Source organism: Schistocerca serialis, chromosome 2 (genome assembly GCF_023864345.2).
Source record: "Schistocerca serialis cubense isolate TAMUIC-IGC-003099 chromosome 2, iqSchSeri2.2, whole genome shotgun sequence".
NCBI lineage: Eukaryota > Metazoa > Arthropoda > Insecta > Orthoptera > Acrididae > Schistocerca > Schistocerca serialis.
In genome coordinates this window covers 553,760,595-553,786,172 of record NC_064639.1, presented here as the reverse complement: position 1 = coordinate 553,786,172, position 25,578 = coordinate 553,760,595, and the positions used below count along the sequence as shown (strand labels likewise).

The 25,578-nt window shown below is 41.4% G+C and overlaps 1 protein-coding gene across 1 annotated transcript in view; it reads left to right on the top strand.

Annotated features, from left to right (window-relative positions):
- Positions 1 to 19,088, top strand: part of LOC126456204 (odorant receptor 43a-like) — a 38,984-nt gene extending 19,896 nt beyond the window's left edge. The window contains exons 3-4 of the mRNA XM_050091957.1: positions 4,643 to 4,849; positions 19,017 to 19,088. Coding sequence (XP_049947914.1) covers positions 4,643 to 4,849; positions 19,017 to 19,088 — 279 coding nt within the window. The remainder of the gene's footprint in view (positions 1 to 4,642; positions 4,850 to 19,016) is intronic.
- Positions 19,089 to 25,578: the final 6,490 nt, after the last annotated feature.

The following is a 25,578-nucleotide window of genomic DNA, read 5'->3' as shown; positions in this document are numbered from 1 at the left end:
GTGCTGTTAGAGGGCAGTACTTCTTTTTTAATAACATAATGCTGTGTGTCAATCGATATATCACTGAGACAAATGTTCGTAAGAGATTTTAGCGATTCTTACGGCGTAGAATGTAGATGTAAGAGCCACTCGTAATCTTGCAGCTATTAGTAATGCTTTCATAGTCCATCCCGTCTTTTCCTCGGGCAGTGTTTGTGTAACAGGAAACTTTTTTATAACACATAAAAGTCTGTGGCACTTGAATTTTTCTCGTCTGTCTATAATTACACTTCCTGAAACCAAGGTCTCCTTCAAAACGACGTAATGGATCGAGTGTACGTTTTATTGTACCTGCTACAGTCTGTCATTTCCGTGCACCCATTGTTCAGCAGTGAGGATCAACTTCATCAGTACTTCAATCCAAAAAACCAAACACGTTACGACAGTACACCATGTAGCCACTGCGATTATGTTAAACCCACAAAGAGGGAGTGATGGACTCCCATTAAATGCTAATACATTTATTCAGACAGTATTGCCTCAAGATTTACAAGCAATGAACCAACCACCAGTGACGATATTGGCACAGCAACGGAATGCCGGAGAGAAGGCCGAACTACTGAACTCGGTATTCCATTTCGGCCTTTTGTTTCACCCTTACTTGAATCATCGTACGAATGTTGAAATGGCAGACATTGCGATGGTCAATCGCGGAACAGAAAAGCAAATATAATCACTTATAATGGTGGAAAGGCATCAGCATCAGATGCGATACCTAAAAGAGTCTACAAAGATTATGCTAAAGAATTTGCTCACTTTCTAGCAGCAGGTTATGGCAGGTCACAGGAGCAAAGAAGGGTACTTACAAGAGAACATCCCCATCGCACCCCCCTCAGATTTAGTTATAAGTTGGCACAGTGGATAGGCCTTGAAAAACTGAACACAGATCAATCTAGAAAACAGGAAGAAGTTGTGTGGAACTATGAAAAAATAAGCAAAATATACAAACTGGGTCGTCCATGCGTAAGATAGGCAACATTAAGGGCAATGTGAGGCGAGGAGTGCCATGGTCCCGTGGTTAGCGTGGACAGCTGCGGAATGAGAGGTCCTTGGTTCAAATCTGCCCTCGACTGAAAATTTTGCTTTCTTTATTTTCGCAAAGTTATGATCTGTCCGTTCGTTCATTGACGTCTCTGTTCACTGTAATAAGTTTAGTGTCTGTGTTTTGCGACCGCATCGCAAAACCGTGTGATTAGTTGACGAAAGGACGTGCCTCTCCAATGGGAACCGAAAACATTTGATCGCAAGGTCATAGGTCAACCGATTCCTCCACAGGAAGACACGTCTGATATTTTGTATACGACACTGGTGACAGCATGTGCGCCACATGACAGGAATATGTTGTCGACCCACCTAACTAGTACACTTGGCGAATGGGTGAAAAGATTCTTCTACCTTGCCCGATTTAGGTTTTCTTGTGAATGTAATAATCACTCCAAAAAAAGTGATGAAAACATAAGAGTTTTTCACATAAACTGAAAATAAAAAGTTAAAATTTTCAGTCGAGGGCAGATTTGAACTAAGGACCTCTCGATCCGCAGCTGTTCACGCTAACCACGGGACCACGGCGCTCCTCGCCTGATATTGCCCTTAATGTTGCCTATCTTACGCATGGACGACCCAGTTTGTATATTTTGCTTATTTTTTCATAGTTCCACACAACTTCTTCCTGTTTTCTCGATTGATCTGTGTTTTTCAAGGCCTATCCACTGTGCCAACTTATAACTAAATCTGAGGGGGGTGCGATGGGGATGTTCCCTTGTTAGTGACTGAAAGAAAGCACAGGTCAGTCCCATCGTAAGACAAATGTACATAATTATAGGCCTATATAGTTGAGGTCAATCTGTTGTAGAATTATAGAACGTGTTTTATACTCAAGAATTATGACGTTTTAGGAGAACGAAAATATCCTCTATAAAAATCAACATGGATTCCAGACACAGAGATCTTGCGAAACCCAGCTACCTCCGTTCCTACATGAGATCCATAACACTGTAGACAACGGCGCTCTGGCTGATGCCATGTTCCTTGACTTCAGGAAGCCATTTTACACCTTCTCGCACTGCCTCTTACTGGAAAAATACGAGCTTACCTCCTTGCACACAGAACTCAACATGTTGCTCTTAACGGAATAAAATCTACAGAGGTATAGGTAATTTCCGGAGTATCCCAAGAAAGTATGATGTGATCATTACTGTTTACGGTGTATATAAATGATTAGTAGAAATCATCCGAAGCTGTTTGAGACACTACGCAGATGATGCGTTGTCTCTAAGAAACTAGCAGCGCCAGAAGAGAGTATCGATTTGCAGAATGACGTCCACAACTACGCTATTGATGACAAGTTGTTGGGAACATTATCTGAATACAGGGTGGCGCAGAATAACGACTTGAAAAGTGTTTGCCTACTGTGATTTAATCGTATGCCGTAAATAATTCTCCTCGTGGTATTGCTGTATTACAGCTCTGAAAATTATATACCTCACTGACTGATGTCTCAGTTCACATTTCAGAATGGAAGCATCATCATTGGAGCCGGCCAGTGTGGTCGAGCGGTTCTAGGCGCTACAGTCTGGAACCGCGCGACGCTACGGTCGCAGGTTCGAATCCTGCCTCGGGCATGGATGTGTATGATGTCCTTAGGTTAGTTAGGTTTAAGTAGTTCTAAGTTCTGGGGGACTGATGACCTCAGATGTTAAGTCCCATAGTGCTCAGAGCCATTTGAACCATTTGAACCATCATCATTGGAACAGTGGTACATGGAAGCCGCACGTTCAAGCTGCTGTTCACCTTCATCCCCAGTAAGTTATTGTTTGGTGCGAAATCTGTGCAAAACGCATTACCGGACCCACCTTTTTGAGGAACTTGTCACAGACTATAAATACAGACGAGTCCTGGAACATGAATTCGTACCGGCTGTACGACGACGCTGAATGCTCCGAAACTACTTGTTCATGCAGGATGGAGCACATCCACATCGTCTGCAGATGTCTTCCGTTTTCTTCAGGCGTCATTCAGACATCGGATCGTTGCCTTGTGCACTTTTGCATTCATTGGACATGGTGTGGGTTGGTGCCCTTATAGACACGATCTAATCTTGCTTGATTATATCTTATGTGGTTAGCTGAAGGGCAGAGTCTTGAAAGATGTTCCTGAAACACTCCACGACCTTTCCAGAGAAATATGTGCAGCCGAAGATGATGTTCTTCAGAAGTCATCACGGAATTCAGTCACGGAATTTAGTTAAAGGCTCTATACAATCATTGCTGAAAGAGGAAACCACTTTGGAAGCCTTCTGTATCAAATTTCAGATTGACTGCTAGAGCAAAACGATAAAAAATTATTACGTCATAGCAGACAAAATCTTTCTAACACCTATTTGCGTCACTCTGTATCTACGAATGACTGTACGTGGAATGATAATATAAACAAATATTAGGAAAATAGTAGTAGTAAAATCAGATGGCAGACTATGATCCTTATGAAGAATGTTCAGAAAACGTAACTCAACCACGAAGGAAGTTGCTCACAAGTCGCCAGTTCGACTGATTCTTGAGTGCTGTTCATCATTCTGGGCTCCTTACTAGGTACGACTGATAGAAGAGATAGAAAAGATGTAATAAAGAGCGAGGCGTTTTGTCAAGGCGCTACTTAGTCGGCGCGAGAGTATTACAAGAGATGTTCAACCAACTCTAGTGGTATAGTTTACAAGAGAGGTGTCCTGCATCACGGAGAGGTTTACTAACGAAATTTCGAGTGAGCACTTTCCAGGAAGAGTCAGACAAGGTATTACTTCCTCCTTCATATCCGTCACGAAATGACTAGCAAGACAAAATTGGAGAAACTGGAGCCAATATAGAGGCTTACCGACTATCATTCTTCCCGCGCGTCATTACTAGTGAAGCTGCGAAGAGGGGATCAGTTCGTAGTACCAGAAATAACACTCGGCCACACACGGTTAGGTGGCTTTCGGAGTATGATATAGATTTCACTGTACGTACAGTAACATCCTCATCAACACTTATTTTGTCATTTCTATGGTGCGTTTTGTAACTGAATAATTTTAGCCCTTCTATTTCCATGCCAGCCTCGCTAAATCAATATAAAACTATAAGCGTGATTTGTTGCAAACAGTCAGCAATCTAAGAGGGACCCCAATGATCACTTTCATTTAATTAACTTTCCATATAATTTGCCTTCAGTATAATTTCAAATAATGGAAAATATGAGTCAGAAAACGTTTTGTAGCTATGCAGTATATCTTGATTGAAGCAATAAGAATGACATCATAATCCAGCATTACAAAGCAAGCTGCCTCCGCTGAAGGAGGGAGAGTGTGGGGAGGGTGACAGTAGTAGTGGTTCAGATATATGTTTTACTTGTGCTGTAGTTGTAGAGTAGGAAAACAGATCGTAAAATTTTTCTTACTTACTTGAACCACATGACACCTCAGACATTAAATGAAGCTGTAATCTTGTAACTCTGGGAGAAAAAAAAAGAACACCCAATTGTGAATGTGGATATTTAGCAACAGAGTCTCGATTAATAGCCAGAATGTAAACACTATGATATCTCGACTTTTTCGCGAGAAACTTAATTCTAGGTGCTGGAATCATCAGCGACTGACTGTGTTCCTCCCTTGCCTGCTCGCCAGGGGGAGGCGGTGTGCGCAGCCGCCTACAACAGTTCATGGTTCGACGTAAACGCTCGCTTCAAGCGCAGCATGAGGATCCTGATGTGCCGCGCCCAGAAGCCACTGTTGCTCACGGCGGGACGCATGTACCCCATCAGCAGGGCTACATTTGTATGGGTAAGTTCCGCAGCTGCCAGCCGCCGTGTTGTAGAAAGACATTCGTGGAAAGTCAACAGCTCTTCCTCGCCCTCGAAAAATTATAAACACAAGCAAGCGCTCCAAAATTAAATCTACACTTAGTCTCTGTCTTGTCACTCCTCTGCTGTTCGGCGACCACTGCATTCTGTAACACAAGCCTTTTGCAATCTAATGCTTACAACATGTTTAACTTTTATGACCCGCAAAACAAAAACTCTCTTCGTTCTCTTAACGACAATTCCTGTCATCATCACTCACGTATATGATAGTTTATATACGTTCTTCAAATTGCAGTGTGTTTCAATAAAATTGATCTATGAGTCTATATCTTCTACAGTTTTAACTTGCCCCCCAAAAATAATCATCCATCGTACAAGGGTATTTGTTTTACGTAAATGCAAATATAAACTTGGACAAAAATATGGAACCACCGCGAGAAATGCGTGGTTTAGCATGAATGAAGATGCTAGCTAGCCAAGCAAACAGGTAGCGCTGTTGCATCTGAGCGCGAAAAGCACTTGTGCAATGTCCTCAGTATGTTGAAAGTGTCACTGCTGGTTAGGACAGTCTTCTGTATAGTTGTGAGGACATTACGTCGGAATTAAGCGAGTTCGGAACGTTAGCCAGTTGTTCACGTTCGTATGGTGCATGCTTCCCTGACCAAGGTGGCCTCTGTTTGGTGCTTAGAGAGTCACCGTACCGAAGCTTCATACGCGATACACGGAAAGCAGAAAGCCACAATCCGCCAAGCCTCAACGTGGACGAATGTGTGTGTTGATTGATCGTGACAGGTGGTGATTGAAGAGGACTGTAACGACAAATGAGACGACGACAGCTGCGAAACTTACTGTAGAACTGAATGTCGCACTCGCTAACTCAAACAGCACCAAGATAGCACAAAGCGAGCACCATAAACAAGGAATTAGAGGCGAGCTGAAACTCTAAAACAAGTGATGCAAATGCTTGGAACAGGTGCCAAATCATGAAACCTGAACTAGCGAGCAATGGAGCAATGTCATTTGATCGGACAAGTCTTGTTTCTCACTATTTGCAACTCTTGGTCGAGTTTACATCCCAAGAGTGAAACATGACGGGGTTTTGGTGATGATTTGGTCAGTCAAATTGTGGAGTTCCATGGGTCTCTACAAGCATTATGTGATCATTTTGGCTGATCAGCTCCATCCCATGATACAATGTTCACCATTGGTGATGCTATGTTCCAAGACGCCGCTCCCATCGCCCAGGACTAGTTTTGTCAGTACGAGAATGAACTGCCGCAATTCCCCTGGCAGGTACAGTCACAAAATCGCAATATTGCTGAACCTATGCGGTTTATTTTGGAGAGACGAGTGCGTGGTCACTACCCACCTCCATCATCCTTACCTGAACTTGCCACTATTTTGCAGAAACAATGGTAAGTTTCCCTTGAAAAGCGTGTAGGACCTGCCTTTACTCATTCCGAGACGACCTGAATATCTTTTAAATGCCCATTTTTTTCTGACTTACTGCTACGCACGGTAATGCGCTGTTCTTCGTGTATCTGTATTTTTGTCCATCCCCTGCACAAACTTGCAGGCCCAAAGGTTTCATTCAATGTTCACAAGAACTGCATGTGCCGAGAAGGGGAAACATTTGGCTTAGTGAGGACTGTACCCTCAATTTTAGGCAAAAGGAGTACAAATGTAAAAAGAAAAAAAAAGACTTATCTGGGTGGGAGGATGCAAATGGCTTATGTGATGTTGCAGCAGTAGGAACACATCAGTCCCTGCACCTGATGTGCGACAAACGTCCGCTGGCGGTAGTCAGACAAGTCGTTTAATTTTGTACGTCTGGAGTTACTGCGTTCACATGTATTGCTACGAAGAGCTGCAGCCCACCCAAAGTTTTTGGAATGAGAGGCGTATAGACGAATTCATTCATACACAATAAAAAGGACACCGCATACTTCGAGATAAAGACAACACTGGAGGCCCATATTGCAGTACGAGATCTGTAAGCCTCTTGTGATTGATCTGACGTTGAAGCAGCTGATAGTTAAGAAATGCAATTACATGCAGGTACCTGTCCGGCGGTTCTCCATCCCGTTGAAATAAGAACTTTTCGGTATTTTCTCTCAATTTTGGAAAAAGGCATTTTACAGCACACCAATCTACGTTACTCCTGTAACGGAGGGAGCATGGAGTACTCACCAGCGACATCCCTACCGCCAGTAAATGGAACGGTACCTTACAACTCGCACCAACTAATCTTTTCTATGGCCTCTACAGTTTGATGCGTAAGTTAAAATGCATCCCAAGTTTCTATCTTCAATCATTTGGCAGTTCTAGTATAAAAGGATCAATCATTTTCAAACATTTTCTGTGTAAAAGAAAGTTTCTGCCTCCTTTCACCAGTAGGACACATTTTCATAAGAAAAAACGAATACTTAATTTAAGACTGTTTTCCAACAATTTTTAGCTTTCCTCGTATATTCGCGCCTTTCCTGAGCCAAAATAACTTGAGAGCTATAAGTGTGACAGCTGCGAAAAATAATGTGTTTACGAAAGACAAATAAATGGATAACGTGAAAGCTTGCATATAACGTTATGAGAGATGTACAACGCAGGCAAGGCCAATGACGACTCTGACTAAATCCGAAGGGAAGTTTCTCTTTGTGAGTGGATCGACAAAGCTAATTCGGTGGGAGGAATAGGTGGGGGAAGTCAGTATCGTGTAATACAAGTACATGTACGGCTGCAGACAATCGCAATGAGAAGTAAAAACATGGATCCAGACAGACGAGTGGTGTTCACGATCAGCAGCGCGTTGTATACGAGGATGGGCGGCCACGGTCGTTAGTTCTGCACCGGAGGACACCCAAGAGCGAACCCCTGCGGCCTCGGAGAATCGCCAGCAGCCGTCGGCAGAATGGCTGGCCGGGAATATGGCGTACGTTAATTAGCTCGCTAATGAACACCGCCGGTGCAGCTGTTTGAAATGGACCAAGAGTAACTTCTCTTTCAACATACGCCGAGCAATCGAAGATTTACAAAAACGGGTAAAAGAGAGAGAGAGAGAGAGAGAGAGAGAGAGAGAGAGAGAGAGAGAGAGCAGCGTATGGGTAAAAGACGGAACAAAATTCTGCATCACAGGATAGGAGCACCGCTGGTTACCAAAAGAGGGTGTAAAACTGGCAACATTTGATGTTAGCACAAACTCGAATTAGACCATCACATTTCTATAGTCACTATATCCGGAAACGCTTAATGTAGGAAACCCAGGGAAAACCTATTGTTGATGGCCATATGTAACTTTTAAATTTGCTCTTGCGGCATGGGAGTCTAAAGTCTGTACCACTCAATTACCTCGTTCTCTGGTACTGATTACCTGCTGATGGATTGCTGATAGGGAGTAGTTCCGTTGACACCTCAGGCTGAAACGGTACTGCTTTATATTAGTCACGGTGAAATAACAAACAAAATCCAGTGAAGGCCTGCGGATGTATATAAAATCTGTATTCTTGTAATGAGTGCTACATAAGATTCTCTCTTTTTCGTATGACAAGCGAAGTAAACGCGGAAGTCAGACAAAGAAAAATGCTTAAAATACTTGCAATCATCTATCTGAATACTGTGTCCGACGTAGTACTTCACCTATAATCGTAGTAGACGTTCAATATAAGAGTTAGTATTTATATTTATAACATACGTTTTAGTACTCGTTGAAGAAGCAAATTCAACAAGGCCTAGTAATATTTGTGTCAGTAGTAGTAGTAGTAGTAGTAGTAGTGATGAATGCATTTCCAGGATGAAATTTTCACTCTGCAGCGGAGTGTGCTCTGATATGAAACTTTCTGGTAGGTTAAAACTCTGTGGTGGACCGAGACTCGAACTCAGAATGGAACATCGGAGACTAGGTACTGGCGGAAACAGGCTGTTCAGAGTAGTCATGACTCGTGCTTGGGTAGCTCAGTTGGTAGAGCGCTTGCCCGCGAAATTCAAAAGTCACAATTTCGAGTCTTGGTCCTGCACATAGTTCTAATCTGCCAGGATGTTTCAAAGTATGGAGTTGTATTCATAGTTGTAACAGCACTTCAGTTGATTGATGAAAGGAGGAAGTACAAACATGTTCCGGGAAAAACAGGAATACAGAAATACAAGTCGCTGAGGAATGAAATAAATAGGAAGTGCAGGGAAGCTAAGACGAAATGGCGGCAGGAAAAATATGAAGACATCGAAAAAGATATGATTGTCGGATGGACAGACTCAGCATACAGGAAAGGCAAAACAACCTTTGGTGACATTAAAAGCAACGGTGGTAACATTAAGAGTGCAACGGGAATTCCACTGTTAAATGCAGAGGAGAGAGCAGATAGGTGGAAAGAATACATTCAAAGTCTCTATGAGGGTGATGATTTCTCTGATGTGATAGAAGAAGAAACAGGAGTCGATTTAGAAGAGATAGGGGATCCAGTATTAGACTCGGAATTTAAAACAGCTCTGGAGGACTTACGGTCAAATAAGGCAGAAGGGATAGATGACATTCCATCAGAATTTCTAAAATCATTGGGGGAAGTGGCAACAAAACGACTATTCATGTTGGTGTGTAGAATATATGAGTCTGGCGATATACCATCTGACTTTCGGAAAAGCATCATCAACACAATTCCGAAGACGGCAAGAGCTGACAAGTGCGAGAATTATCGCACAATCAGCTTAACAGCTGTTGCATCGAAGCTGCTTACAAGAATAATATACAGAAGAATGGAAAAGAAAATTGAGAATGCGCTAGGTGACGATCAGTTTGGCTTTAGGAAAAGTAAAGGGACGAGAGAGGCAATTCTGACGTTACGGCTAATAATGGAAGCAAGGCTAAAGAAAAATCAAGACACTTTCATAGGATTTGTCGACCTGTAAAAAGCGTTCGACAATATAAAATGGTGCAAGCTGTTCGAGATTCTGAAAAAAGTAGGGGTAAGCTATAGGGAGAGACGGGTCATATACAATATGTACAACAACCAAGAGGGAATAATAAGAGTGGACCATCAAGAACGAAGTGCTCGTATTAAGAAGGGTGTAGGACAAGGCTGTAGCCTTTCGCCCCTACTCTTCAATCTGTACATCGAGGAAGCAATGATGGAAATAAAAGAAAGGTTCAGGAGTAGAATTAAAATACAACGTGAAAGGATATCAATGATACGATTCGCTGATGACATTGCTATCCTGAGTGAAAGTGAAGAACAATTAAATGATCTGCTGAATGGAATGAACAGTCTAATGAGTACACAGTATGGTTTGAGAGTAAATCGGAGAAAGACGAAGGTAATGAGAAGTAGTAGAAATGAGAACAGCGAGAAACTTAACATCAGGATTGATGGTCACGAAGTCAATGAAGTTAAGGAATTCTGCTACCTAGGCAGTAAAATAACCAATGACGGACGGAGCAAGGGGGACATCAAAAGCAGACTCGCTATGGCAAAAAAGGCATTTCTGGGCAAGAGAAGTCTACTAATTTCAAATACCGGCCTTAATTTGAGGAAGAAATTTCTGAGGATGTACGTCTGGAGTACAGCATTGTATGGTAGTGAAACATGGACTGTGGGAAAACCGGAACAGAAGAGAATCGAAGCGTTTGAGATGTGGTGCTATAGACGAATGTTGAAAATTAGGTGGACTGATAAGGTAAGGAATGAGGAGGTTCTACGCAGAATCGGAGAGGAAAGGAATATGTGGAAAAGAATGATAAGGACAAGGGACAGGATGATAGGACATCTGCTAAGACATGAGGGAATGACTTCCATGGTACAAGAGGGAGCTGTAGAGGGCAAAAACTGTAGAGGAAGACAGAGAATGGAATACGTCAAACAAATAATTGAGGACGTAGGTTGCAAGTGCTACTCTGAGATGAAGAGGTTAGCACAGGAAAGGAATTCGTGGCGGACCGCATCAAACCAGTCAGTAGACTGATGACCAAAAAAAAACAGCACTAATAGCAACAGGCGGAAAAGAAGGTAATAAAATTGTTTAAAAGAGATTCTAGTAAAGGATACCTACGGATCTTTTTCTGATAGGAGAAACTGAATGTAGTTTACAGAAAGTTATGGAAATATTAGAGTAGCACAAGCAAAAACAGGAAAAAGATGAAATAATAGATACTACAAATTTTGCTCACCATTCAATATAGAAAAACCTTCTAAAATGATAGATATAATGATTCACATTAACGTACGTTGTTCAGAAACTGTCGGCTCTTATCAAAAATGCGGACTAGGACAAATAAATAAATAAATATTTCATTTGTAGGTTAACGCAAATTTCTTCTACTAAGCTAATTAAACAGTCCTGTTCGTCATATAGCAATGCTAATTGTGACGTATTATGCCCCCTGCATGTAAGTGTAGATCGTTTGTTACAACTACTGAGGAGCGTAGTAACTTTTATTTTGTTACTTGTTCCATTCAATCTGTCTGTCAAAACTCCCTCCCTTATAGATTTACGAGAACTGTTCCGTGTCAGTTGGACATTTTTGAATTAGATTACATTTTTCTATCACTCAGGATCAACTTAAAACCTAAATAGTTGCGTCAGTAACCCGTCTGGTCTACTCAAAGTATCAGACTACTGTGATACGTAGTTCTGAGTAGACAAGACGGGTGGCTGAAGGAACTACTTAGAACCGAAAATGATCCTGAGTGATCTAAACACCTAAAACAATTTTAAAAATGTGTAACTGAGCCGGAACAATAAATGTGAATTATCTTAAATATTAACACTGTTGCTGAAACTCTCAAGACGAATGTGGCGTCTGTAGTGATTATTTCGTTCATACTGCACTTTGAGTTGACATGATACGGTGTAAAGGACCAAAGCTAAGGACCTACTGGTCAGTGTTTGGCTTAGAAGGGCTACGAAACAATTATAGTGCAAGTCAGAGAGACGACTACGACTAAAAAATGTTTCATCTTGACTGCACTGAAAACCGCACAAACCAAGTGCGTGGGGTGGCGCATCGGTTAACAATACACTCGTATGCGGAAAGACGGCAGCTAAAATCTACTGTATCCTGACTCGGAAATTTAGGTTTTCTGAGGTTACTCTAACTGGCTTATGAGAAATGCTAGGACTCCTTTCCCTATCCTTCCCAATACGAATTAGTGTTTCATCGCTAATCTTCTCATTGTCAAAGGGACGTTGTGTCTTAACGTTCCTTTCTTCCGTTTGTTGCTGGATAAATTAATGGTGAATCTTAAATAAAAGCTGAAATAAGTACAGTTGATAGTACAATTACAGTGAGTTTAATTTACGTTCATAGATAGTGTTTATCCTAAGTGATGGCTACCATTTTATTACACTGTTCTACATATTTAATTTCCTTGACACTATGGATATCTGAATATTGAATTGCCTAATGATTTTCGAAATGCAGTTCCTCATGCGTCTAGCTCCAACTGCTACTCGGCGTTCAGAGTCTGTCAATTCCCATCGAGCGGCCATAATTACTTTGAAAACCTTCTCGCATGAATCACTTGGTTACAAGTATCAGCTCCGCCATTGTATTTCCTTTTTATGCCTTGTGTAGATGATACTACAGCCATCTGTATATGTGCATATCGCTGTTCCTCATTTGTGGCAGGATGCAGATGTATTTTCAAGTAGTGCTAAACAAATTCCAAGAGAAGTTTCTGAAAAATTTTGCAGAACAATCAGGTGTTGGCAGTAAACGAAAATACTGGTAATGCCAAGTTTAGTGAATTATGCTTGTCTGAAGCAAGAAACAGGTAATCTAAAAATTGTTACAATCCCGACAATCATGAAATGAGGCTGTCTGGCCCTGCGGAGCAGACGTGCGACCTATGTATTGTAGTAGGTAACAAATACGAATGCTTTCGTCACAAGCTACTTTATTTAAAATTAGTACCGTTTTAAGCTTGGCAGCTACCACAACTCTAGAGATGAGAAAATACGGACGAAAGGAAATCAATATATTTTTAAAACAGGAGTATGGACTTATTAAATGTGCGAATAAACTGAACAAAGTGCCTAATGATTGAAGCAGTGACGAGCAGCTGCGTAGTAAATACACAGAACAACAGGAGCAGGTAATGCGTATTTAAGAATAAAATAAGAGTTCGAATGATCAGCTGCAGTAGCACTAGTAAAATACAAGTTATAGATAATTGAAAGAATATATATGTACAACATTAAAAAGAATGTTACACATTATTACATATTATTATGACAGGCAGAGTCCTTTTACTGAATGCTGTACTACACTCCAAAGTAACACGAATGCATCGTACTATTTTTTAACATAGTCAACAAGTCTCTGTAAACAACAGTGAGAACTTTCTACCAGTCATTCAGTTCCTCGGCAACATAAATCCGCTCTTTGGTCATGGTGCCAATCGTGAACAACTGTGTTAACGTACTCACTGTTGGAAATTCTGCGATTACTGCGAATCACCTCTTCGACTGCCTTGACATTGTTGTCTGTCGTCTACATCGGTGGCCTTCCTTCCCAATCAGAGCCACCCACGACTGCATGGCCTTGGTCCGCTTGTTGACACTATTTCACTTCTGCTGGACGTGACATAGCATTTGGTTCATGTACCAGCAGAATTTCATGGCGAATCTGAGTGCAATTTAGGCTTCTGGCCCAAAAGAATTTTAGTCTCCCCCGCACTTTATCTATGAAGTACGTTTCCAGTTGTCGCCCCATTTCACTCCCACACTATGATACACATGTTACCATTACCCCACCAGAAATGTGTCTACAGGAAATCTACAACACGTACTCACCTCTGATAATCTGACAGCGCGTCACTCTCCTTGCCGAAGAGTGGGACTACATATGCAATTTATTTCTGAAGTCCACTTAATATATGTAAGAGCTCTCAGGCGCATTTTCTCTGGTGGTTTGGCAGCTGTACGTAATTTCTTTTTTGCATCGTGTAGCTGGAGTCAGTGTAAATACTCTAAACAAATGCTGCTCATCAAGTCTTTCATGCGACGCCCGACGACGATGAAATGCGTTGGTTTGTTTCCAGTTACAGAGAAAATTATTTTTGAAGTGGAGTTTTACACAGAGAGGACCCCAAATTAGTCTAGTACGATATTGGTTATATCGATATGTATTAACAGGAATATTAAATCACGAGAAATAGCCAGGAACTTAGTTGCGACAGCATTTCCCTGACAGCTGTCCCCATGCAGAAGCGCGCTGCTCGGTCGCTGTTGGAGTACTGCTTCTCTTAATACATCTATAAAGAGAATATAGCACTAGACTAATATGGCAGCGCTATATCGAATGTGCACGTAAAACTCTGAGTGAGAAATCACTTTGTTTGAAAAGGGAAACAAATCGAAGCATTCGGTCGGCATTGGGCGTCGTATCGAAGACGTCATGAGCAGGATTTGTTTGGGATGACACCACCAAAACACCTATATATTGCGCCGTTTTCGAGTTAATTAGCATAGAATTTAGCCAGTCAAACCCGCCCCCACACTGCAAATACGATGAAGGTTACGCTTCAGCGATATGGTTGGAAAACCCTGTAATAACCTCAGTACAGCCCGGATCTTTCACCGTGGAATTTTAACATCTTTGGCAGCCTGAAGAAAGACACACGTTGATGTCTATTTCCGTTGAACGAGGAAGTGTAAGAGTGGGTATGGTTGTGGATCAGCGTTCTACGAAACGGGAGTTGACCGTCTTTTCTCCCTGTGGGATAAATGTCTTAATGCGTGTAGTGGTTTCATTTCAGTGGAACCATTTCATGGTCCCGTTCTGCTGAGTGTTCGGTTTTCATTTGAGTGCGCCTCATCTATACAGGATGAATTACCTAGAACTTGCATCGCAAATGTTACGGAAATTGAAAGTGTTCTTGATGTTTTATTTTCACAGAATGGATTGGTGGTTATGGGCTCGTCTTGTTAGCAAATCAACAGATTGTAATAATACTTAGAAAGTGTATTTTTTGTGCAAAAAATCGTTTTTTAAATGGAAGAATGCCTATCGACATTAAAAAACTAGAAGTATGGAAAAGTAGAATGTGAGTGGTGTTTGTTGCAGGATTCTAGTGCGAATGGCTTATCAGATATCGTATTTTGAAAAGTTTCTATACCTACACTTCTTTCTGCCATTCAGCCTTAGCAGTTGCAAGGTACGATATTATTATGTTTGCCTACAGTTTTCCTGTGTGTTCCTTTAGTCCATTGAGATTTCCTAGTCAGTTAGTGTGTGACAGTACACCTGAACCTTACCATCACCTGTTACCAAATTAGATCGGGACTCATTCAACCAGACCATAGTCTTCCAGTCACCTAGGGTCAAATCGATAAGGTTTAGAGCACAGGAGAGGCGCTGTGGCGATTTTGTGCTGTTAGAAAAGACACTCGCTTCGATCGTCTGCTGCCATAGCCCATTCACGCCAAATTTCGCCTCACTGTCCTAACGGATACCTTCATCGTACGTCCCACATTTCTGCTGTCATTTCACGCAGTGTGGCTTCTCTTTTAGCACTGACAAATCCATGCAAATGCCGCTGCTCTGAGTCATTAATTCAAGCCCGTCGGCCACTACATTGTCCGTCTTTTTATTCTCGGCGCTCTTGACACTGTGAGTCTTGAAATGTTGAATTAACTAGCGATCTTTGAAACGGAATATCCCACGCGTCTAGCTCCAGCTACCATCCCGCGTTCAAAATCTCTTAATCCCCGTCGTCCACCCATAATTATGTCGGACACATTTTCAAATGAATTACTTGAATACAAATGACAGCTCCGCCACTGCACTGCTCTTTCATACCTTGTGTACGCGACATGACAGCCATCTTTATACGTGTATACAGCTATGCTATGGCCTTTGTCACTTCAGCGTCTATACGGTTTGGTGCAGGGACTTTGAAACACACACACGCACACAGATATACAGGCTCACTAAGGAGGAACGTCACCTGATTTGTGAGGTGATTCTACATGTGAAAATAAACCTAAAAAGTCACGTGTCGGATTTTCGATTATTACGGAGCTGGAGCATGTAGAAGACTACAAACATCCATGACTGATTATGAAGACAAGTGCGATAATAGTTATCGAGATTCTGTGTAGGTGCTGTGATAGATAGAATAGTGGTGGGATGGATAACTGATCCGTCCTACAAGAAGTGTTCGGAAAGACCCCCACACATTTCAATGTACTTGCGAGCGTGTTGGTTTGTGTGTTGTGTTGCATATCGAACAGCATCTCGGTGGGCTTTAGTGCGGGCAACAGCTTCAGGGATCCGAGTGACAATTTATTCAGGTGTATCCATTCTCACAGCGTACACATCCTACTTTAACCACACCTGTAAACAGAAGTCTAATGCTCTTAGACCAGGTGATTTGGTACTCCAGTTAATGGGTCCCCAAGGTGAATCCACCGCCGAGGAAATGTGATATCCAGATACTGAAATACTTGTCGGGTACAGCGAATCGGTGATACATCATGTTGCAGGTACATTTTCTCTAATGACAAGTTTTTCAAAAGTGTGGATTGGTCTTCTAGCAGGAAACGTGCGTATGCTGCGGCTGTCATGCCATTTGGCTGGCCCCATCACCAGGACATTAGTCATACCACACCAGACATTCACTGAGAACCTAACTTCGAATCTTGTTTCCCAAGTGTCGTGTGGGTACTCCATCACCCATGTATGAGAACTGGAGTGCTTAAATACCATTGCGTGTAAATGCTCCTTCGTCTGTAAGTAAAGTGTACAGCCAACCACTCACAAAATCTTATCTGCTTATTGAGTGACATAGATACAGATGTTGCATGGGCTGCACATGGAATGGGTACAAGCCCTCGGAATGTGCCGTACATCACACTCGCGTCTGTGAAGATAAAGCTGATGCCTGATGCGCTGTGTACTGGTGGTGGGACTCTGTTGCACCATTGCAATAATGTATTCCCTTTACTAAACTGACTGGGCAACCTTACGTTCTGAAATTATGTGTAAACTGGGTACTGTTCTTGATTCAAATAATGTGTGAAAAACCCTGAGAAATACCCTGGCACGGGGGGATCGTCGATCAGGCAATCATCTCAAATATTTAGTCACATCCGCACGACACTGCCATTACAATATCCGTACACAAACATGTCTACGTATTCTGCATGGATGGACGTATGCAGCATGTTGGTACTGATGGACACAGTCGATTTGTTCAATTATACAACACTCAAGCACGACACGCACCTGGCCTCACGACTGCTTACTGACCAAACCCATGATTGCACGCTGGGTAAGCATGCAGCTGTTGCCTCTATGTGATGTCACAGACCTGTCATTTGTTGGAGAACCCCAAACCTCTTGTATAATGGATTAGCAATTTGTCCCACTAGTATTCTATCCACTACAGCTCCTGCACAGGATTTCGGTTAGTAATATTCAAAACTGTTTTCATAGACCTGTCATTTGTTGGAGAACCCCAAACCTCTTGTATAATGGATTATTAATTTGTTCCAATGGTATTCTATCGACTACAGCACCTGCACAGGATTTCGGTTAGTAATATTCACAACTGTCTTCATATCCGTTCACAGATATTCGTAGCCCTCAACCTGCTCCAGTTCAATTGTGTAACGATAGAAAATTGGACATATCTCATAGTTTCTCGGTTTATCTTTACGTGTACAATCACTTTACAAATTATGTGAAATTGCTCCTGAATCACCCCATGTGTTGATCGTGTTAGGACAGCAACCAGCCACAAATTTACTTTGAGTTCCTTTATTCAAAGGAAACCGTTACCGGTTTCGAATCGTTGCGATTCATCATCAGACGGTTTACACGCTTTCTTTCTACATTTGGTGTGTGTAAACCGTCTGATGATGAATCGCAACGATTCGAAACCGGTAACGGTTTCCTTTGAATAAAGGAACTCAAAGTAAATTTGTGGCTGGTTGCTGTCCTAACACGATCAACATTTGTCTTCAAAAACAGCCACGGTCTCCAATATGTCATCATATGACAAAATTGCACCCCATGTGTGTTTCTCAATCTCTTTGCATCTAACGTGTGGGACTGGTAGGTCATAGGGAAAAACTTCTGTTACAGGTAAAATGTTCACTGACACTTCCCGTCGACGGTAGGCGACCTTTAGCATTCGCCGCTGTGGGATGAGATTTCACCGAACTAGTTGGGTCTGCTAACGTGATGTGCTGCATAATAGCTGATCCAGGAACTGGCAGATGATTATCAACACGAAAACTTCAAGAATGAGTGTCTCTAAGCGGAGAAAGATATTTTAGAAGTGAATAAGGAGCTTTAATTTTTCTCGGCGCAACCCCTTTCACACGGAGCAGGTATTTGGATTATAGCCAAGACGAATTTCATGTGCTCGCAGAAGAGTTCCTACGCATAGTCGCCTCCCAGGGGTATAACACATACTAAAGGACCGCCAGGAAGTGTCAGCGAACGTTTTGTCTCTAACAAAAGTTATTTCCTGTGACGTGGTCTACTAGCCCTAGACGAGTGATGAAAGGACTTTGAAACATGGTGTATATAAATCATGCTTTATATTAAAAACGCAGATAGTAGTAACTCTGAAACATTTCTAAAACATGGTTTCTTTTGTATAAACAATAAACGTAATATGCTTTTTTATTCCAGTCTCTGATCACAAATGAATTCTTTAGACGATGACCGGTTTCAGTCTGTAATGACCATCCTCAGATCTTTTTCACACCATGTCCTAAAGTAATACGGCCATAATGGCATCGGCAAAACAAATAAATATAATCAGCATATGTTTTGACGATGCCATTATGGCCGTATCACTTTAGGGCATGGTGTAAAAAAGATCTGAGGATGACCATTACAGACTGAAACCGGTCATCGTCTAAAGAATTCATTTGTGATCAGAGAGTGGAATAAAAAAGCATTTTGCAGTATTGGATCACTGTTTGTATACACTATTATGTCGCAGTTGGTGAAAATAAATGTAATGTATTGAAGCTATAAGTCAGCTCACTTCACGTAAGAGAACTTAATGTCTAATGTGCGCTTTCGAGTATTCTACCACAAGACAGTAAAATTAAGATGCAGCTGAAGCAGCTCCTGTAGAGTGTATAGCGAGTAGAAGCGGATACCTCCAGTGTTGCAGAGCAGTGTGTGGCGCCTGTTGCAGCTGGTGAACGCCTCGTACAAGTACTACGCACTGCTGCGGCAGCTCCACAGCCGGGACAGCCAGAGGAGCTAGACAGCCGCCGGTCCTTCTTGCTTCCGACGTGCACTCCACTAGCCTGTCGCACACTGACACTCGCAGACCGCTCACCACGTCAAGTACCAGCGATAGCTGTAGATTACCACAGTTCATAAAAATTTTAATCAACTGATACATCTGCACATGTACTTCACTTTGGTTCCAGCAGTTGTTACTACCTGTTCCATTGCGTTTTGTACTCTCACAATTCTTGTATTAAAATAGTGTAATTTGCTTACAGACGTTGAAGAAAATGTCAATATTTTTCACCACTTTTGCAAATAATCAATACTAAAAATCTGCCTATTGTTTTCCTCTAATGATCGATTGTTAGGAAAAATAACAAGAGAAACAAATTTCAGTATCAAGCACCTGCTTGTAATTTATTAATTATGGTTTCCATGAGAGTTGCAGATAATATTTTTACTGGTCACTAGTTTCGTACATTTATAACATTATAATTTCTGGAAAGACGAGCATATAAACGCATAATAGACAAATGAAGACACCTGTCAAGTTTTTGATGTACAAGTAACGGAAGATGCGGGTCGAATATTTAACCAACCAAGAAAACTGCGATACAGTCAAATAACGTTTTTTTACATTGATCTGATGTGAGCGCAAATGTATTATTTACAATCTAACATTTCAAGTACGAGTATGTAGGATTTATTTCTCTATTGAAATCTGTGCACAGAAAATGTTTGAAAATTTTATATTTCATGTTTTATTAGTGACATTGTACCTTTTGGTGTAGGTCATGGCCTCAGAATCAACGAAAATGCTCAAAACTGGTCACTAATAAAAATATTATATGCACATCTGACTAAGACCTTGTAATGTTGTTGCTTTAATTTGTTCTGTAAGCGGTGCTGATATTCAAGACCATAAAAGTGGGTTAAAAGCTGTGAGCTATCTGAGGAAGTTAACCTTGCATTACTGCGGAACTGTTTCACCAGGTATCCAGTCTAGCTTACCAAATTCCCAACCAGACTAACATTAATTAGAATCTTTTAGTACTCATCTTACGATAACCAGTGCTATATATATAGACAATTTAAATAAAAAGAAATAAATCAGTTTATATTTGGACATTTATTTTAACATTGATGATTGTTCTGTTAAAATTTCAGCGTATCAAACTTGATTCATAACTAAACTGGTGCCTTATTTAGGATTGTGAAAATGTGAGTTTGTAATCTTACGGAACACATCAAATAGGGAGTCGAGATTGGGAGACTACATACAACACTGCATTCATAAAATAACTCACGAAGAACGTTGAAACATATCCAAGAGGAAATTAACAACAACCAACCGATTCAATTTTCACCCAAAGAAGTTATGTTCGTAGCGCAATCCTGTCCGTCATGAAATTACCACACACTGGTATACTAAATTCATACTAACACTCTGTGAAATCTTCCCAAAAAGAATAGCTGAGGGCTACTTTGATGCTTACAGCACATGCTTCACGTGGTCAACTTGGTTTACACAAATAGTGTAACTCCACGATAATTTTGATAATTAAAATAAATTACATCGAAACGCAATTCAAAATAAAACCTCGAACTGGTTACTATCGTCTTATTATTAACCTGATGGGTCAAACAATTGTATAAGCACGTGGTACCGGTCTCACAAAGTACACCCCACGTGGGTTGAACATAAAGAAAAGTTGCTATATTGAAAAATATTGTCAAGACGAGATGTTATAATCTCACGCACATTCGCATTTAAGATCGATGATCTTAGTTAGAGTTACTGATCAACACGTGGTTCCACTTTACTCACAAAGTAGTGACAAAGCAACTACTGGAATATATTCTGAACTTCATACTCGAATTACACTGCGTTGCAATTTAAGATAACGTATTTTAGATCTAAACCTGAAATAAAGGTGATTAAATTTTCAATTAGGCTCAACTTAAGAAATCCATTGTCCTACGGACTTAGCAGACATGCACTTAGCCAGAGATCTTACCACTTCAGACGCTTGCCGCGGACAGACTGACCTGGGACCCTACCGAGCGTGCTTAACAGATTCAAACGGAAGTGACCAGAGAGGCAGCTTCCTATACCAATATGACAAGGGATGGACAGGATCATACTAAGAATAGAAACCTCTCTGCTTTTAGAAAACGTAGCTACCTATTCCGACGTTGGTCCTACTGTTCTCTAGCAGACAGGCTTGTCTGCTACCATCAAGCATACAACTAGAAATACATTTGCTCATTCATCCTCCCACACAGAAGGGAAGGGGGATGACAGTATCTTATCATATACAGTATATAAAAGAAAGCGGATGTAGGTTCCGTATGAGACTGTGTGACATGAATTACATATAAACTGTGTTTTAAAGTGTAGTAGTGTGACAGATCGTTCTTGTTTATGTGTAAAAGTAACACGTTTCACTGCTCAGTCTCCTCCCAGATAGTCATAAACACCACAGTAAATTTAGAAGAGGAATTTATGCGGTAAATGACAACATATTTAAGAAATTATCATGAAAGGAATCCAAAAGAGACCTTTCAACCTTAATTAGTAATTTAAAAATAGGTTTGTATTGAGTACCTGACCCTGATACCAGCATAATGTTGGAATTACGTGAAGATCTGCCTGTTGAAACTGGAATTAGAATTAAGTATGACGTACAGTTTTGGTCTGGACGTAAGTTAGTTTCAGTGGCTTTCTAATGTCGAGTAGGAGATTCTTCACCCATCTCACGTGAACACAAGATCGTGAATTTAATATACAGCTATATTATGCCGCTACATCCAACATTAGCTGTTAGCTGCCGGGCTAATACCTCAACTGTTGTTAGATAATGCTTCGATTGAATCATTAGTGAATTGCAAAATAAAAACACAAATGTCGTCCAAAATGCACTGCTTCTTAAGAGTTACGACATATTACATGAAATACAGAAAAGTTATTGGTGCATTCCTTATGCCAGTTTTATTTTTATTGTACTCACCGCTACCTGCTGCGTCACGCCATCATCATCAGGTGAATTACTATACTTTTACATACTGAAAGAGTTTGTGATATACATGTGTGTTCTCGACCTGGCATACAGCGCTCCACCAGGGAGCTTGCATGTCCTCTTGCACTGGTGGAGAAACATCAGCGTTATTTACGGTAGTGAAGGGAGTTATACACATTTTCTCCATGTTTGTGAATTCTGTACTTACTGCGTATCTGGGCAAATACATATATGCTGTATACGGCCTAGTGAACTCCACGTGTTCGTCGCAAGGTACTTTTGAGTGTTACAATATCTTGCAGGTTCAAACCTATCACAGATATTCTGGACACGTGCCAAGATTTCCTTAATAGATAGGGAGATACATTAGAGGCATCGATTTTTAGTTCTATTTGAAAATATTCTAATGAAATTAATTATTTTAATTTAAAAAAGAAACAGTGATAAAAATTGGTAATTTGGTTCAGCTGATTTCAGCACTTTTATACTACTCCATCATAAGCTCAACCTATTTGCAAACGTATTTACCGAATATTACAAATGTAACTTAGTTACATAAAAACTGTTTGCTGGCATTACACTAATATGTTTCAAAAATTATGTCCTGTGTCTTTCAAGTTTGTTACTGTTCCAGAGATACCAGGAGTATTGTATCCGAAAGCCTTGGCGTGTTCATTAAAAGAGACATCGAATTTACGTCCAGTTTTGCCCAGAATGAGGCCGCTAACTGCTTCTCCCCAAATTAATTTTTACGCGCTACAGACATTCGTTATCTGTTTTCACCGAGACCAACAGGTGGCCACGAAACATACAGCAATGTGTTCTCGCAACTTCATTAATAATCCAATTACTGAAAATGTAACTATGCTATTTTTGCCGACGGGGTAGCAGTTCGAAGGAAAAAGTTCAGTGATATAATTATTTTGTAAATCTAGTAAGAAATCGCAAAGCAGATATACATTTTTGCGTTCTTATTGTGGCCGAAATGTGGTAATAAGGGGTGCTTTTAACCCACGACATGATTATCAAAGTATGCTTGCATTAGATGAACGAAATTGGTAATTGCGAATCACGTCATGCGCAAACTAAGGCCCTTTCATCTGGATATTAAAAGGAATGAAGATTAGGGGCTAACGTCCCGTTCACGATGAGGTAATTAGAGACGAATCGGAAGCTCAGGCTGCACAAGAAAGGGAATGAAGGTCGGCGTTGATCTTGTGAACAAACAATCCCGACATTTCTCTAAAACACGGCTGGACGGGTGAGCTGACGGCGAAGCTCCCGCGGACACCGTGGGCATTGGTGACTTGTGGTTTGTGACGCCTTGCTGGCACGAAGCGGGCGCAGCTTGCATTCTCCTACTCTCGAAGGGAAGGGTACCGAAGACTGCCGACTAAGGGCAATCGAATGCTGGTGCTCGACTTTGTAGTCACGTAAGATTGTTAGAAGCATTCTTTTCACTGTCTTAATTTTTGCAGCACGACAGTGCAGATACAACAAGAGTGTAGTATTTGAGTTGTGTAGTCTACCTTGTCTTACACAAAAGTGCGGTCGAATGAAAAAGTAGTAGAACTTACCTTATAATAACTCTTTTGTGACGAAAACAGACGAATGAACGCTATACAGTGTGTATGCTTTTATGCAGTCAGCCAATAGCCGCCGGCCAAGACAGAGTAATAGCGTAGTAGTAAACAATTTTGTGACATTTTACGAGTTCCTAAGTAGGAGCGAATTGTATAGTTTCATCTGCGTGCTTTGGTAGTTTCTCTTTGAATTTTTGCTTCTTAATGCAATATTTAATAGATACAGTTCTTGTGTTTTCTTTCATGTTGGAAAGTAAACGATTTTGTGACACTTTACCCGTTCTTAACCAGGAGCGACTTATTCAGTCATATCTGTGTGTCTGACTTGCAGTCATTCCTCGCCATGTGACGCTGCTATCGCCTGGACGGGCTTATATCGGTAGTAAGTGGGTGTTCGTACTGTTCTGGCTGATCATTATATATAGCTGCAGAATATCGATACAAGAATATTGTTAAAATAATATTGAACGTATGAGGTTGAAATTTGCGTATACTGTAGGTATCTTTCGCGTGTAGTACCATTTGTTCTCCAAGAAGAGTTCAGAGCGCGTTGGGCAGATATTTCCAGTTCCACTTAGCGCAGTTTTAACATTCCGGTATTAGTTTAGGCTCAATTGGTCAATCCGCTGTGCAGTACCCTGCGCCTGGGCGGTGGGTGGCTGAAGTGGGACCGAGCTAGTGAAAAACAACCAGTGCGTGAGGAAGTTTAAGAGCTGTACTGCCAGCAAGTAATCAGAAGCTTATATCAGAATTAGTGCCCAAATATCCGTGGGGGATCGATTGCTGGAGCTCATATCTTGAAAGTGTGCTTATTTCTCCTTAAATTACGAAGCAAAGTTAGTGATATTTCCTCGTTATAAATATGGTTGAGTCTGCCGTCGCCCCGTAAACCGACCAAGAAAACCGTATCGAAATTATTCTTATCAAATGGCTCTGAGCACTATGGGACTCAACTGCTGAGGTCATTAGTCCCCTAGAACTTAGAACTAGTTAAACCTAACTAACCTAAGGACATCACAAACATCCATGCCCGAGGCAGGAATCGAACCTGCGACCGTAGCGGTCTTGCGGTTCCAGACTGCAGCGCCTTTAACCGCACGGCCACTTCGGCCGGCTATTCTTATCAACTCGAGTCAAGAAGAGTTGCTAAATGTAAGAACTGATAATCTTCGCTCCTTATAGGAGCTGATAATCTTCGCTCCTTACCAGTTCATCCACCTTTCAAACTGCTCTATGCTTTTCCATGTCAAGTAAATTCAGGATGTATGGTATACATCAATTTCGTCTCAGAAGATCTATTTGACAGAGGGAGTATTCATGAGGTCGTTGCCTCCTCATTCGGTCCTTCCACTCCCAGCCTGACTGCCCCGGCTAGCCCCCTCTGGGAACTTTCATCCCCTGCAGGCGCTCCCACCCCCGTGCGCCAGGGAGACTGCAGGGGATGGTGGCGACACCCAACGGCACACATCAAAGGCGCGCCGGCCCGCGTCGGGACAATTCTTTCCCCTTTCAGATTTCCACTTGCTACGTCAGCGGAAAATATCACTTTTATTGGAAATTCTGTCACATAAGCAGATTTCTGGTACCAAAAGCTTTCTTTTCTCGTAGTCACGTTTAGGCTCTTTCCTCCATATCCCCCTATCGAAATCTGCTCACCTGATTCACGCTTGCTGTCCAGAAACATAAAACAGCTCAGAGAGGGCAAACATGAAAAATCTGTGCGATACACAAATCTGATCTAGCGTCTCCTCCGAATATTGAGAGACGAATTAGGAAACTATTTACAGGCTCAGAGTTACGCGCCACACGTTTTGAAAAGCGTAAACAAGATGTTGACAGGATGGTTTTTATAGTGTAAAAGCCGGAAATGTAATCACCACATGGGTTTAGATAACTACATCTACGACTCACAAGCCAC